The sequence below is a fragment of the Oncorhynchus masou genome, chromosome 5 (genome assembly GCF_036934945.1).
Source record: "Oncorhynchus masou masou isolate Uvic2021 chromosome 5, UVic_Omas_1.1, whole genome shotgun sequence".
NCBI lineage: Eukaryota > Metazoa > Chordata > Actinopteri > Salmoniformes > Salmonidae > Oncorhynchus > Oncorhynchus masou.
The window spans coordinates 83,607,972-83,624,882 of NC_088216.1; the positions used below are offsets into that span (position 1 = coordinate 83,607,972).

At 38.4% G+C, this 16,911-nt stretch overlaps 1 protein-coding gene across 1 annotated transcript in view; it reads left to right on the forward strand.

The window, feature by feature from the left end:
• Positions 1-16,723, forward strand: part of LOC135540390 (mitogen-activated protein kinase kinase kinase 12-like) — a 62,231-nt gene extending 45,508 nt beyond the window's left edge. The window contains exons 8-16 of the mRNA XM_064967008.1: positions 2,918-3,027; positions 3,621-3,737; positions 6,221-6,358; positions 7,156-7,392; positions 7,723-7,913; positions 11,064-11,368; positions 12,000-12,067; positions 13,100-13,397; positions 13,856-16,723. Coding sequence (XP_064823080.1) covers positions 2,918-3,027; positions 3,621-3,737; positions 6,221-6,358; positions 7,156-7,392; positions 7,723-7,913; positions 11,064-11,368; positions 12,000-12,067; positions 13,100-13,397; positions 13,856-13,951 — 1,560 coding nt within the window. The 3' untranslated portion in view covers positions 13,952-16,723. The remainder of the gene's footprint in view (positions 1-2,917; positions 3,028-3,620; positions 3,738-6,220; positions 6,359-7,155; positions 7,393-7,722; positions 7,914-11,063; positions 11,369-11,999; positions 12,068-13,099; positions 13,398-13,855) is intronic.
• Positions 16,724-16,911: the final 188 nt, after the last annotated feature.

Consider the following 16,911-nt stretch of genomic DNA (forward strand, 5'->3'; position numbering starts at 1 on the left):
CTGACACTATAATCTGTGTTTTAACTGACACTATAATCTGTGTTTTAACTGACACTATAATCTGTGTTTTAACTGACACTATAATCTGTGTTTTAACTGTCACTATAATCTGTGTTTTAACTGACACTATAATCTGTGTTTTAACTGACACTATAATCTGTGTTTTAACTGACACTATAATCTGTGTTTTAACTGACACTATAATCTGTGTTTTAATCTGACACTATAATCTGTGTTTTAACTGACACTATAATCACTGTAATGCTGTGTTTTAACTGACACTATAATCTGTGTTTTAACTGACACTATAATCTGTGTTTTAACTGACACTATAATCTGTGTTTTAACTGACACTATAATCTGTGTTTTAACTGACACTATAATCTGTGTTGCTGTGTTTTAACTGTCACTATAATCTGTGTTTTAACTGACACTATAATCTGTGTTTTAACTGACACTATAATCTGTGTTTTAACTGACACTATAATCTGTGGTTTAACTGACACTATAATCTGTGTTTTAACTGACACTATAATCTGTGTTGCTGTGTTTTAACTGACACTATAATCTGTGTTTTAACTGACACTATAATCTGTGTTTTAACTGACACTATAATCTGTGTTTTAACTGACACTATAATCTGTGTTTTAACTGACACTATAATCTGTGTTTTAACTGACACTATAATCTGTGTTTTAACTGACACTATAATCTGTGTTTTAACTGACACTATAATCTGTGTTTTAACTGTCACTGTAATCTGTGTTTTAACTGACACTATAATCTGTGGTGCTGTGTTTTAACTGACACTATAATCTGTGTTGCTGTGTTTTAACTGACACTATAATCTGTGTTTTAACTGACACTATAATCTGTGTTGCTGTGTTTTAACTGACACTATAATCTGTGGTTTACTGTCACTATAATCTGTGTTTTAACTGACACTATAATCTGTGTTTTAACTGACACTATAATCTGTGTTTTAACTGACACTATAATCTGTGTTGCTGTGTTGTAACTGACACTATAATCTGTGTTTTAACTGACACTATAATCTGTGTTGCTGTGTTTTAACTGTCACTATAATCTGTGTTTTAACTGACACTATAATCTGTGTTTTAACTGACACTATAATCTGTGGTTTAACTGTCACTATGATCTGTGTTTTAACTGACACTATAATCTGTGTTTTAACTGACACTATAATCTGTGTTTTAACTGACACTATAATCTGTGTTTTAACTGACACTATAATCTGTGTTTTAACTGTCACTATAATCTGTGTTTTAACTGTCACTATAATCTGTGTTTTAACTGACACTATAATCTGTGGTTTAACTGACACTATAATCTGTGTTTTAACTGACACTATAATCTGTGTTTTAACTGACACTATAATCTGTGTCTTAACTGACACTATAATCTGTGTTTAAGATTTGAATCTGACACTATAATCTGTGTTTTAACTGTCACTATATAATCTGTGTTTTAACTGACACTATAATCTGTGTTTTAACTGACACTATAATCTGTGTTTTAACTGTCACTATATAATCTGTGTTTTAACTGACACTATAATCTGTGTTTTAACTGACACTATAATCTGTGTTTTAACTGACACTATAATCTGTGGTGCTGTGTTTTAACTGACACTATAATCTGTGGTTTAACTGACACTATAATCTGTGATGCTGTGTTTTAACTGACACTATAATCTGTGTTTTAACTGACACTATAATCTGTGTTTTAACTGACACTATAATCTGTGTTTTAACTGACACTATAATCTGTGTTTTAACTGACACTATAATCTGTGTTTTAACTAACACTATAATCTGTGTTTTAACTGACACTATAATCTGTGTTTTTTTAACTGACACTATAATCTGTGTTTTAACTGACACTATAATCTGTGGTGCTGTGTTTTAACTGACACTATAATCTGTGTTTAACTGACACTATAATCTGTGTTTTAACTGACACTATAATCTGTGTTTTAACTGACACTATAATCTGTGTTTTAACTGACACTATAATCTGTGTTTTAACTGACACTATAATCTGTGTTTTAACTGTGTCACTATAATAATCTGTGTTTTAACTGACACTATAATCTGTTTTAACTGTTATAATCTGTTTTAATCTGTGTTTTAACTGACACTATAATCTGTGTTTTAACTGACACTATAATCTGTGGTGCTGTGTTTTAACTGACACTATAATCTGTGGTTTAACTGACACTATAATCTGTGATGCTGTGTTTTAACTGACACTATAATCTGTGTTTTAACTGACACTATAATCTGTGTTTTAACTGACACTATAATCTGTGTTTTAACTGACACTATAATCTGTGTTTTAACTGACACTATAATCTGTGGTTTAACTGACACTATAATCTGTGTTTTAACTGACACTATAATCTGTGTTTTAACTGACACTATAATCTGTGGTGCTGTATTTTAACTGACACTATAATCTGTGTTTTAACTGACACTATAATCTGTGTTTTAACTAACACTATAATCTGTATTTTAACTGACACTATAATCTGTGTTTTAACTGACACTATAATCTGTGTTTTAACTAACACTATAATCTGTATTTTAACTGACACTATAATCTGTGTTTTAATTGACACTATAATCTGTGTTTTAACTGACACTATAATCTGTGGTGCTGTGGTTTAACTGACACTATAATCTGTGGTGCTGTGTTTTAACTGTCACTATAATCTGTGGTGCTGTGTTTTAATTTACACTATAATCTGTGGTGCTGTGGTTTAACTGTCACTATAATCTGTGGTGCTGTGGTTTAACTGCCACTATAATCTGTGGTGCTGTGTTTTAACTGTCACTATAATCTGTGGTGCTGTGGTTTAACTGACACGGCGTCTGTTGCTGTATCTGTGTTGCAGGCAGAGTGGCGTGAGGAGGTGAAGCAACACTTTGAGAAGATCAAGTCAGAGGGGACGTGTATACACAGACTGGACGAGGAGATGATTATACGACGCAAAGAGGAGCTTAGGTACAGGAAGAGGGTCATGGATGGATGGATGATGGATTAATGGATGGATGGATGGATGGATGAATGGATGGATGGATGAATGGATGGACGGATGGATGATGGATGCATGGATGGATGGATGAATGAATGGATGGATGGTGGATGGATGGATTAATGGATGGACGGATGGATGGATGAATGGATGATGGATGGATGGACGGATGGATGGATGGATGATGGATGCATGGATGGATGGATGAATGGATGGATGAATGGATGGATGGAGAGATGAATGGATGGATGGATGAATAGATGGATGGATGGATGGATGGATGAATGGATGGATGGAGAGATGAATGGATGGATGGATGAATAGATGGATGGATGGATGAATGGATTGATGGATGGATGGATGAATGGATGGATGGATTAATTCCTTAATATTTAAGTGAATGAGTGAGGTAGTGAGGGAGCAAATGAACATGCAGAAAGAATCCTACAGTAGATACATAAATACCGTACAGACAGACAGTACATTAATAGCTAGCTGCATTGTAATGTGTTTGTATTAACCCCTATTTGTCTCGTTGGCTTTCTCTCTCCCTCTCTACCAGACATGCCCTGGATATACGCGAGCACTATGAGAGGAAGCTGGAGAGAGCCAACAACCTCTACATGGAGCTCAACGCCGTTATGCTACAGCTGGAACTCAAGGAGAAGGAGCTACTCAAGTAATAACCCTAGTTATTGTTGCACACCTTACACACAATATCCATGTTAATGCTCCCGACCCGCTCCACTGTAGCCCTGTCGATGTGGATGGGAGTGTGCCACCCCACCCCCTCTGTTTCCTGTAGTCCACGATCAGCTCCTTGGTCTTACTGACATTTAGGGGGAGGTTGTTGCCCCGGCACCACACTGCCAGGTCACTGACCTCCTCCCTGTAGTCCGTCTCGTTGTCACCAGCGATCAGGCCTACCACCGTCATGTCATCAGCAAACTTAACGATGGTGTCGGAGTCCCACGCATGGGTGAACAGGAAGTACTGGAGGGGACTAAGCACACACCCCTGGGGGGCCTCTGTGTTGAGGGTCAGCATGGCGGAAGTGGTGTTGCCTACCCTCATCAGCTGGGGTCGTCCTGTCAGGAAGTCCTGGATCCAGTTGCAGATGGAAGTGTTCAATCCCAGGGTCTTAAGCTTGGTGATGAGCTTGGAGTGGACAATGGAGTTGTCCAAATCACAAAAAAAAATTAAAATGGTCCACTCACACACGTACAGTCGTGGAGAAGGCGCTACAGCACCTCTACCCCCTCCGGAAATGGAAAAGGTTTGGCATTGGCCCTCAAATCCGCAAAAAAGTTATACAGCTGCACCATTGAGAGCATCTTGACTAGCTGCATCACTGTTCTGTATGGCAACAGCACCGCCCTCGATTGCATGGCGCTACAGAGGGTGATGCAGACAGCTGAGTACATCACTGGGACCCGTTCATCCAGGACCTCTATATCAGGCAGTGTGAAAGGCAGGCCTGTAAAATCGTTAACGACCATAGACAACCAGGCTTTAGAAGGTTCTCTCTGCTTCGACATGGCAAGTGGTACCGGTGCATCAAGTCTGACACCAACAGGCTCTTGAACAGCTTCTATCCCCAAACCATTAGACTGATAAATAGCTAACGAAATAGCTAACAAAATAGCTAACGAAATAGTTAACAAAATAGCTAACTTAAGAGCAAACTTAAGAGCAAACTAAATAGCAAACTAAATAGCTAACTAAATAGCTAACTAAATGGCTAACAAAATAGCTAACAAAATAGCTAACTAAATAGCTAACTAAATAGCAAAATTGCAAGGGCTCTGCACACTCACAGGACAATTATCATTTATGCTGCCGTTTTTCATACATCCTGATGCCTCGTCACCTTACCCCTAAACATGTCTACCTCCATCACTCCAGTATCAGGGCGGCAAGTAGCCTAGTGGTTAGAGCGTTGGACTAGTAACTGAAAGGTTGCAAGATCGAATCCCTGAGCTGACAAGGTAAAAATTGGTCTTTCTTCCCCTGAACAAGGCAGTTAACCCACTGTTCCTAGGCTGTCAATGAAAATAAATAAAAATCCCTGCTCATTGTAAATATGGTATTGGAACTGACCCTGTATATAGTATCCTTCCCCCTATACATATCTACCTCTATCACTCCAGTATCCCTGTACATTGTTAATATGGAACTGACCCTGTATATAGCCACCTTACCCCTATACATATCTACCTCCATCACTCCAGTATGCCTGTACATTGTTAATATGGTACTGACCCTGTATATAGCCACCTTACCCCTTGCATATCTACCAAGAGGTTGCTGTATCTGAGCTGACACGGTAGAAATCAGTCATTCTGTCCCTGAACAAGGCAATTAACCCACTGTTCCCTGGGTGCCAAAGACGTGGATGTTGATTATGGCAGCCACCTGCACCTCTCTGATTCAGAGGTGTTGGGTTAAATGCGGAAGCCACATTTCAGTTGAATGCATTCAGTTGTACAACTGAATCCCACTTTCCCTATATCACTCCAGTATCCCTGCTCATTGTAAATATGCTATTGGAACTGACCCTGTATATAACTTCTTACTTTCTCATGTTCCTATTTGTTATTTGTATATCTGGTGTGTTTGTGTTTCTACCGTATGTTATTTTATAGTCCTACATTGATATAGATTATTGCATTGTTGAGTTTTGAGTTTGCAAGAAAGGAATTTGGCAGTACTTTGAGGACTTAACATTATAACTTGAAACTTGTGTATACAATACTCATCGTCGTCTGTCACATGGAGGTAGAGGGAATAGCAGGCATGGTATAATTAACATATAAGGCACGAGGGGGTGTGGTTTATGGCCAATATACCACGACTAAGGGCTGTTCTTGGGCGCAACGCGGAGTGCCTGGATACAGCCCCTAGCCGTAGTATATTGGCCATATACCACAAACCACTGAGGTGCCTTATTGCTTTTATAAACTGGTTACCAACGTAATTAGAGCAGTAAAATAAATGTTTTATCATACCAATGATATACGGTCTGATATATCACGGCTGTCAGCCAATCAGCATTCAGGGTTGGAACCACCCAGTTTATAATATATAATACCAACAGTATGTTGTTTTTTTTTTGTGGCTTAGAAGTGAACGAACAAACTAACAAAACGATGTGTTTCCCAGGAGGGAGCAGTCACTGGATAAGAAGTACCCAGGATGCATCAAACACCACAGCTCCAGACAGGAACGCTCGTCCAACTCCATGGAGAAGCTCATCAAGAAACGCAACGTACCTCAGAAACTTCCGGCGCACAGCAAGAGGTGAGTCTGAGGAGGGAGAAACCAACCTAACGTTCACACTTCTCACGAATTTGTCACGGTTTGTTGTTCAATCCATGTCAGTGTAGTTTTGATTACTGAAATACATTGTGGTAACAGGAACATGGTGTAGTTATAATCTAGTATTACTTGTTATAGGGCAGGTACACAGTCTTTACTGTTGATAGGAAAGGAAACGGCTGCATTAATTTCTCTTCTCTACATTTTAGTCATTTAGCAGATATATTATCCAGAGCAACTTACAGTTAGTGCATTCATCTGAAGATAGCACCTTTTTTTTAAAGAGTTTATATATATACATAACCATAATAATATATATATATATATATATTATATATATACAATATAAATTATATAAATATATTATATATAATATATATATTTATATATATAAACTGAACGTGCCATTGGAACACAGGAGTGATGGTTGCTGATAATGGGCCTCTGTATTCCATTTAAAAAATCAGCTGTTTACAGCTACAACAGTCATTTACAACATTAACAATGTCTACACTGTGTTTCTGATAGATATGATGTTATTTTAATGGACAAAAACATGTGCTTTTCTTTCAAAAACAAGGACATTTCTATGTGACCCCAAACTTTTGAACTGTAGTGTAGGTGGGACAACCACATAACTTAGTCATAGCAAGTACATTTTTCCTCAATAAAGTAGCTATCAGCAACGGCAGACAACTTGACTGACTTTATTGAGCCATGCTCACTGTAGAGAAACTAAAGACTTGACTCACTGTGAATCCACTGTGTTGTTCCAGTAGACCAGACCTGTTAAAGTCAGAGGTGATCCTTCCCAAGCTGGACTCCTCCATGACTCAGGTGACCATCCCCTCCTGCCCCCAGAAGGGATCCACGTCCCCGGGGAGGTCACGTCGGGCCAAGCCCCGCTACAGGAAGGCGGGGAAGGGCAGCAGTGGAGACCTAGCTGGGCTGAAGGCTGCGTTATCGTCCACACTGGGTCTGGCTAATACTACGTCTCTGACCTCCTCCACACCCAGGTATTTATGTTGACAACTCTCCATACTGGATGTGTGGTTGGATGAATTTTTTAAATATAAGACATGTTTTATGTATCGTTGTGTCCGTTCTGTCGCTATCTCAAGGAATCTTTCCTGGATTCCTAACATGCTCTGTGCTTGCCTTCTTCTCAAAACCCATTAGAGGTCGAAGGTCGTAGAGGACCCTTCTATTCAACTATCTCCTCCAATACAATTGAAAAGAACGCGAGGAATTCGGAAAACGACAGATTGAGATAGAGCCAGAGTGTAATTTTGCTGCAACTAAAATCGTCCTTCAGGGCCCACAATAAAGATGTATTCTTCCCCCAGCAGCAAGCAGCATCTGGACCCCAGCGCAGCTCTGAGAGGTCTCCAGCATGATCTGCTGCTGAAGAAGATGTCCTCGTCCAGCCCAGACCTCATCTCTACCGCCATGGAGGCAGAGTGTCGCCGCGGGGGACTGGAGAGACCTGGTCTGGAGAGAGGGGGGAGCCAGAGCGCCTCCGCAGGCCTAGGAGGAGGTGAATTTATATCATTAATATTGTCCGATAGGAACATTTGTATACAGTGCATTCTGAAAGTATTCAGACCCCTTGACTTTTTCCAAATGTTGTTACGTTACAGCCTTATTCTAAAAAAGGATTCAATTAAAATAGTTCCTCATCAAGCTACACACAATACACTATAGTCTCAAAGATGAAACAGGTTTTTAGAAGGTTTTGCAAATGTATTAAAAATATTTCTAAAAAGATACCTTATTTCCGTAAGTATTCAGACCCTTTGCTATGAGGCTCGAAATTGAGCTCAGGTGGTGCATCCTGTTTCCCATTGATCATCCTTGAGATGTTTCTACAACTTGATTGGAGTCAATTGGTAAATTGGTAAATTCAATTGATTGGACATGATTTGGAAAGGCACACACCTGTCTATACAAGGTCCCACAGTTGACAGTGCATGTCAGAGCAAATACCAAGCCATGATGGCATTGTCCGTAGAGCTCAGAGACAAGATTGTGTCAAGGCACAGATCTGAGGAAGGGAACCATGTCTGCAACATTGAAGGTCCCCAAGAACACAGTGGCCTCCATCATACTTAAATGGAAGAATTTTGGAACCACCAAGACTCTTCCTAGAGCTGGCTGCCCGTCCAAACTGAGCAATCGGGGGAGAAGGGCCTTGGTTAGGGAGGTGACCAAGAACACGATGGTCACTCAGACAGAGCTCCAGAGTTCATCTGTGGACATTGGAGAACCTTCCAGAAGGACAGTCCGCTTGGACATAAAGGACACTCAGACCATGAGAAACAAGATTCAAGATTCTCTGGTCTGATGAAACCAAGATTGAACTCTTTGCCCTGAATGCCAAGCGTCACGTCTGTAGGAAACCTGGCACCATCCCTACGGTGAAGCATGGTGGTGGCAGCATTATGCTGTGGGGATGTTTTTCAGCAGCAGGGACTGGGAGACTAATCAGGATCGAGGGGAAAGATAAACGGAACAAAATACAGAGAGATCCTTGATGAAAACCTGCTCCAGAGCGCTCAGGATCTCAGACTGAGGCGAAGGTTCACCTTTCAACAGGACAACAACCCGAAGCCCACAGCCAAGACATCGCAGGAGTGACTTCTGGACAAGTCTCTGAATGTCCTTGAGTGGCCCAGCCAAAGTCCAGACTTGAACCCAATTGAACATCTCTGGAGAGACTTGAAAATAGCTGTGCAGCGACGCTCCCCATCCAACCTGACAGAGCTCGAGAGGATCTGCAGAGAAGAATGGGAGTAACTCCCCAAATACAGGTGTTCCAAGCTTGTAGCGTCATACCCAAGAAGACTCGAGGCTGTAATCGCTGCCAAAGGTACTTCAACAAAGTACTGAGTAAAGGGTCTGAATGACATAATGTAGCAAAATGTGGAAAGAGTGAAGGGGTCTGAATACTTTCCAAATGCCCTGTTTATACAGGAATACCTGACATACATTTTAGGCTGTTTTCCCATACACAGATAAAGACTACATTTTAGGATATTTCTCTGTGTCGGGGAAACCAGTGCATAATGTTCCGCATACTGCACTATAGACAGTCACAGAACACACATCACTATAGACAGTCACAGAACACACATCACTATAGACAGTCACAGAACACAAATCACTATAGACAGTCACAGAACACACATCACTATAGACAGTCACAGGACACACAGCACTATAGACAGTCACAGGACACACAGCACTATAGACAGTCACAGGACATACATAAGACATGATGAGCCAAACATACGTAAATAAATATAGTGCAAATAAATATAGTGTAAATAAATAGTGTAAATATATATAATGTAAATAAATATAGTGCAAATAAATATTGTGTAAATAAATATAGTGTAAATAAATAGTGTAAATAAATATAATATAAAGAAATATAATGTAAATAAATATAGTGTAAATAAATATAGTGTAAATAAATATAATGTAAATAAATAGTGTAAATAAACATAATGTATATAAATATAGTGTAAATAAATATAACGTGAATAAATATAGTGTAAATAAATATAATGTTAAAAATATAATGTAAATAAATATAGTGTAAATAAATATAATGTAAATAAATAGTGTAAATAAATATAGTGTAAATAAATATAATGTAAATAAATATAATGTAAATAAATATAATGTAAATAAATATAGTTTCAATAAATATAATGTCAATAAATATAATGTAAATAAATAAGATGTAAATAAATATAGTGTAAATAAATATAGTGTAAATAAATTTAGTGTAAATAAATATTGTGTAAATAAATATAGTGTAAATAAATAGAATGTAAATAAATAGAATGTAAATAAATATTGTGCAAATAAATATTGTGTAAATAAATATAGTTTAAATAAATAGTGTAAATAAATATAATGTAAATAAATATAATGTAAATAAATAGTGTAAATAAATATAGTGTAAATAAATATAATGTAAATAAATAGTGTAAATAAATATAGTGTCAATAAATATAATGTAAATAAATATAATGTAAATAAATAAGATGTAAATAAATATAGTGTAAATAAATATAGTGTAAATAAATATAGTGTAAATAAATATAATGTAAATAAATATAGTGTAAATAAATATAATGTAAATAAATATAGTGTCAATAAATATAATGTAAATAAATATAATGTAAATAAATAAGATGTAAATAAATATAGTGTAAATAAATATAGTGTAAATAAATATAGTGTAAATAAATATAGTGTAAATAAATAGAATGTAAATAAATATAGTGCAAATAAATATTGTGTAAATAAATATAGTTTAAATAAATAGTGTAAATAAATATAATGTAAATAAATATCATGTAAATAAATATCATGTAAATAAATAGTGTAAATAAATATAGTGTAAATAAATAGTGTAAATAAATATAATGTAAGTAAATATAGTGTAAATAAATATAATATAAATAAATATAGTGTCAATAAATATAATGTAAATAAATATAATGTAAATAAATATGATGTAAATAAATATTGTGTAAATAAATATAGTGTAAATAAATATAATGTAAATAAATAGTGTAAATAAATCTAGTGTAAATATAGTCAGTTATGGTTTATAGTCTTATGTATTTAGGAAACTAGGAAACTGATGCTGGTTGTTATGAATGACTTACAGGTGGAGGAGGAGGTGGTGGAGGAGGGACGGAGGATGGAGGGGTGGCGACAGATGACCAGACAGAGACCCCACCTCGTAGCAACACCCCCAGCGAGGACGCGGCCTCCATACCCTTCTCCAGCAGCCCAGACTCCCCCTGTGGGAGGGGGGCAGCGGCAGGGAGGGGGTCGGTGCTGGGAGGCCCAGGAAGGTTACTTCAGGACGGGGAGGACAAGGAGGAGGGCACAGGGATCATCAGGTCACCCAGGAGCCAACACCTCACACCTGCAGCCCTGCTCTACCGGAAACAAGTCACACGCAAACAGGTAGTCATCAGTAGTACGGCACAATGGATGGTATCTGGTGGCTTTAATATACTAACTAACCTAGAACCAGGAGATTCCTCTGACCAGTTATACTAACTAACCTAGAACCAGGAGATTCCTCTGACCAGTTATACTAACTAACCTAGAACCAGGAGATTCCCCTGACCAGTTATACTAACTAACCTAGAACCAGGAGATTCCCCTGACCAGTTATACTAACTAACCTAGAACCAGGAGATTCTCCTGACCAGTTATACTAACTAACCTAGAACCAGGAGATTCCCCTGAACCTAGAACCAGGAGATTCTCCTGACCAGTTATACTAACTAACCTAGAACAAGGAGATTCCCCTGACCAGTTATACTAACTAACCTAGAACCAGGAGATTCCCCTGACCAGTTATACTAAGTAACCTTGAGACAAGAGATTCTCCTGACCAGTTATACTAACTAACCTAGAAACAAGATATTATCCTGACCAGTTATACTAACTAACCTAGAACCAGGAGATTCCCTGACCAGTTATACTAACTGACCTAGAACCAGGACATTCCCCTGACCAGTTATACTGACTAACCCAAGAAATAGGCTAGAAGACTGTAGTCTTGATTCCTCTCCCCTTTCTTCTGCAGAGACGTGGTGTGTCCTCAGAGGAAGAGGAGGGAGAGGTGGACAGTGAGGTGGAGTTACCACGGAGACGGTACGAAAATACATCTTACACATTATATAGTAGTATATAGTCATGATTCATTATACAGTATATAGACATGATCCTGTAGTACTATATAGTCATGATTCATTATACAGTATATAGACATGATTCATTATACCTATATAGTCATGATTCATTATACAGTATATAGACATGATTCATTATACAGTATATAGTCATGATCCTGTAGTACTATATAGTCATGATCACTATATAGTCATGATTCATTATACAGTATATAGTCATGATTCATTATACAGTATATAGTCATGATTCATTATACCTATATAGTCATGATCCTGTAGTACTATATAGTCATGATTCATTATACAGTATATAGTCATGATTCATTATACCTATATAGTCATGATCCTGTAGTACTATATAGTCATGATTCATTATACAGTATATAGTCATGATTCATTATACAGTATATAGTCATTATTCTATAGTACTATATAGTCATGATTCATTATACCTATATAGTCATGATTCATTTTACAGTCATTATTCTATAGTACTATATAGTCATGATTCATTATACAGTATATAGTCATGATTCTATAGTAGTATATAGTCATGATTCATTATACAGTATATAGTCATGATTCTGTAGTAGTATATAGTCATGATTCAATATAGAGTATATAGTCATGATTCATCATATCTATATAGTCATGATCCTGTAGTACTATATAGTCATAGTTTATTATACAGTATATAGTCATGATTCTATAGTAGTATATAGTCACGATTAATTATACAGTATATAGTCATGATTCTGTAGTAGTATACAGTCATGATTCATTATACAGTCTATAGTCATGAATCTGTAGTAGTATATAGTCAGGATTCATTATACAGTATACAGTCATGATTCATTATACAGTATATAGTCACGATTCTATAGTAGTACATAGTCCAGCAGAAAGAACCTCTTGGTATATCAAAATTGAGCTTGTGTCTGTGAGAGCCCAAGGATTTAATCTATGTCCTGCTCCTCTTGTCTTCCTCATGCAGTCGACCGGTAAGCATAACCAAGTGCCAGTCCCTGTCCACCTTCAGCTCTGAGAACCTGTCTGCCGTGTCCGTGTCGGACGGAGAGGAGGGCAACACCAGTGACCACTCCCACAGCGGCACGCCGGATGTGGTCAGTACCAACACAGACGAGCGGCTGGACGACAAGAGCGACGACCTTCTGTCCCAGGGGTCGGAGATCCCCGCCGACCCCGCCCTCGACCCGGCCGATGGTTTATCAGAGAAGGAGGCCGCCATACGCCAGGTCAAGACCCAGCTCAACACGGGGCAGAACTATGAGGTAGGTAGGGCTCTGGTTACTATGACAACTATACGACTGGAACTGAAACTACGAGGTAGGGTTACTATGACAACTAGAACTGTGAGGTAGGGTTACCATGGGAACTGTTATGTTTAGCCATAAACGACAGAGAAATGAGGAGAGCAGGAATTCCATTATGATACATTCTCTCATCGTTATAGGGCCAACATCACTATTACAGAACATATGGTTACATTTGGATTTTGCTCTAGTGTAGGGACCTTAGTTTTCCCTGATCACCAGGGCCCAGTTTTAGGAGGACAGAATATTTACAAACCAGGTAATGCTCAGGTAGCCTGGGTACCGGTCTGTTTGTGCTATCGTTCCAGAGTGGAATGATAGCACAAGCAAACTGGTATCCAGGCTAATATGAAGGCGAGATGGATGGCCCATTGCCATTGTCTAACCCGACCTCTCCCTCTATTCCTCTAACCTAGGGCCTGTATGATGACTCTGACTGTGACAGTGCAGAGCTGGACCACTCAGGCTGCACAGAGCCCCAGCACCATAGGCCCCCCAGCACCAACTGGTGAGGAGACCAGATGCAGATCTTAGCCCCACTCCCCCAGCCCTACTCCCCAACCCTACTCCCCCAGCCCTACTCCCCAGCCCTACTCCCCCAGCCCTACTCCCCCAGCCCTACTCCCCAGTCCTACTCCCCCAGCCCTACTCCACCAGCCCTACTCCACCAGTCCTACTCCCCCAATCTGTTTCTGCTTCCTTGCCAACTCCTTTGGTCATTATAACACATAAACTGGTCTTAGGCCATGCTAACACTCCCCAAACCCAGCCTTGCAGAAACACTTCAACTCACCTCACCTACAGTGACCTCTGCACCACCAGACACTTGGTATAATGTCTACATGTTGTAGTGATTCCTTCACTATCCACCCTGTGGTTTCTTACTTCTTGATTTTGTAAACAAAAACAAACAAAAAAAAAACAAAAAACAAGTGTCATATTTCAACATGTACCTATGTAATGTCTCCCATTCAGAGTTCACAATATTAGTGTCATTACACCTTCCAATTGTCAATGTCCACATCATCGGTGAGGCACCTAATGGTTTTTTTTTTGTTGCACTTAATGTTTACTTCATTTGTAGTGATTATTTATGTTCAAATTCCTGTGTTTCCTCACCAGCATTATGCACCGAGTGTCATTTAATTTATTTATTAAGTACAAGAGAAAAACAATGTCTATATTATTTTAAGTTGGTTACAATTTCATGTATTTATTGTTTTGCATCAGGGATTTTGTTGTCCTAATTTTGTATACAATTTGTATTTTATTTATGTTAACATGAACTGTATGTAAATATCTGACCTCTTGACACACTATACAAGGAAGAAATATCATTTGTATGAGTTAAAATGTTATCACTGTATCATGTAATGGTGCTGACTGATGTTTTACACTAGAGGGCGTTATTGTATTGTACCAGACAGAACAGGGGTGGATTCATAACGGAAACCGTTGTGCAACGAAAACAAGACTTTCTATTGGACAAATTCAGGTAGGTCCCTCCCCGTTTCATTCCGTTTGCTTCCGTTTGGCTCCTCGAGTAAACGGTAAACGGTTTCCGTTGCAGAACTGGGTTGCGTTAAGCAGGGCACGACGTTGTGGAATGCTCAGATAGAAATATGTTATATAGAACAAGCATGCCTCTCTGACAACAAAGACATCATGTCAGCTCTATTCACGACATTTCTATCTGAAACGTTCAACAGTTGCCTACTGAATCTGAACATAGATATTCTATAACAGAAATTCTATTTGGTCTGGTACCAGATGCTGTTCATAATGACAGGGCATTAGTAAGCATAGAAATAGAATCTAATCGAGTGCTTCTATTTCTTTGGCATTAAGACACAGGCTGGAGAACAGAACAATAATAGCTAAAGAACAAGCAATATGTCCACAAACTCAGAATCATTCCCCTGGCTACAGCATGGAGCAAAACTAACCTATAAGCCCAGCCCCTTTCTTTCAGGGTCTGTCTTGACATGTTTTTGTAGATCAACTATTGTATTTCTTTGGTATTGCAGTGTTTATACTGTATTAAAATGCAATACCACCTACTAGGAAACCTTTGAGAACAAAACCTCAGGTCAAATCTCAAATGGCATCCTTATCTATATATAGTTTGCTACTTTTCCCCACAGCTTTGGGTCAAAAGTAGCGCACTTCTTAAGGAGTAGGGTGCCATTAGGGACGAAACCTCGGTCACAGACCATGTCCATCTAGAAGTGTACAGATAGATCACTAGAGCATGCTTGTAATATAGTATGTATGGGTTGGATTGTATTTCCTGTCCAAATGCAGATGTCAGTCAGAGCATGAGGCTCAGATCAAAGGGACTTATCACCCATAGAAACAGAACCTAAAGGGATTCTAGTTCTATGACATCACCACCACTCACCAATGACCTATCTATCCATCTCTATGGAAACTATCCAACTCAACAGCAACAGATGAGTTTGTTCCTAACTAGTTACCTGGCAACTAGTTAGTTCCCTGTCAACTAAAGGTTGCATCCCGATTCTCCACCCTTCCCTAAATGTGCACTTGTTCTTTTCCGCTCATGGATTGAAAAGGACTGGATTAAGAAACATGGTGGAACCACCATCAACCAGACCCATTTTTTGTTTTGATCCACAGGGAAGAGTGTGGAAGTGTAAACTTGGGCAGATCTGGGACAAAAAAAAGAGGCCCATGTTTGAACAGTCCCCATTAAATCCTCTGTAGCATTGAGGATTCCACTCCAACTTCACAGTCCACTCTATCGGGATGACGCAGCAGGTTCCATTTGATAAGCTAGAAAATGGCAGCTCCTTTAATATATTAAGGTTTTATAGTGTTTATTTTGAATGTTCTGATCTCAGAATGTATTCTGTCCCATCAAGTCAAGCATTAACTTCATTAACTACTAGGTCTTATGCTGAATGACATCCAGACAGATGTCAAACGGATAAATAATTCATTGTTTTGTTGCCAATACAGCAAAAAGATCAATGCCCTCTGGTGACTGGAGAAATAGAGGGTCATTCTTGTATGTTTTCAAATTAGCCTGGTCCCAGATCTGTTTGTTAGTATTGTTTTACTAACTCCTATGGTCATCGTCAGGAACACCAGTGTTTGGCAAGAGCGTTACAGATCTGTGATCAGGCTCGTTTCCGTAATGCTGAATCAAAAACAGACTCCTACTTTATTAAAACAAAAAAAAAACTGTTTGTTTTATATTGCATTATGTATTGTATCTGTGTACAATAAATATATTTAAGAAGCAAATTAAGAAATAAATAAACGACTCACTGTTCAAAAACTGGCAATGTTTCAGTTTTGGTTATTAATGCAGAATGATTTTTATAAAAGCGTAGCAGGGACCATTCCAGATAACCGAATGCAGAGTAGAATAATGGTTCGTTGTGAAATGGTAATAACCTTTATGAAGTATATTTGTCAACCCCCCCCCCACACACACACACACACA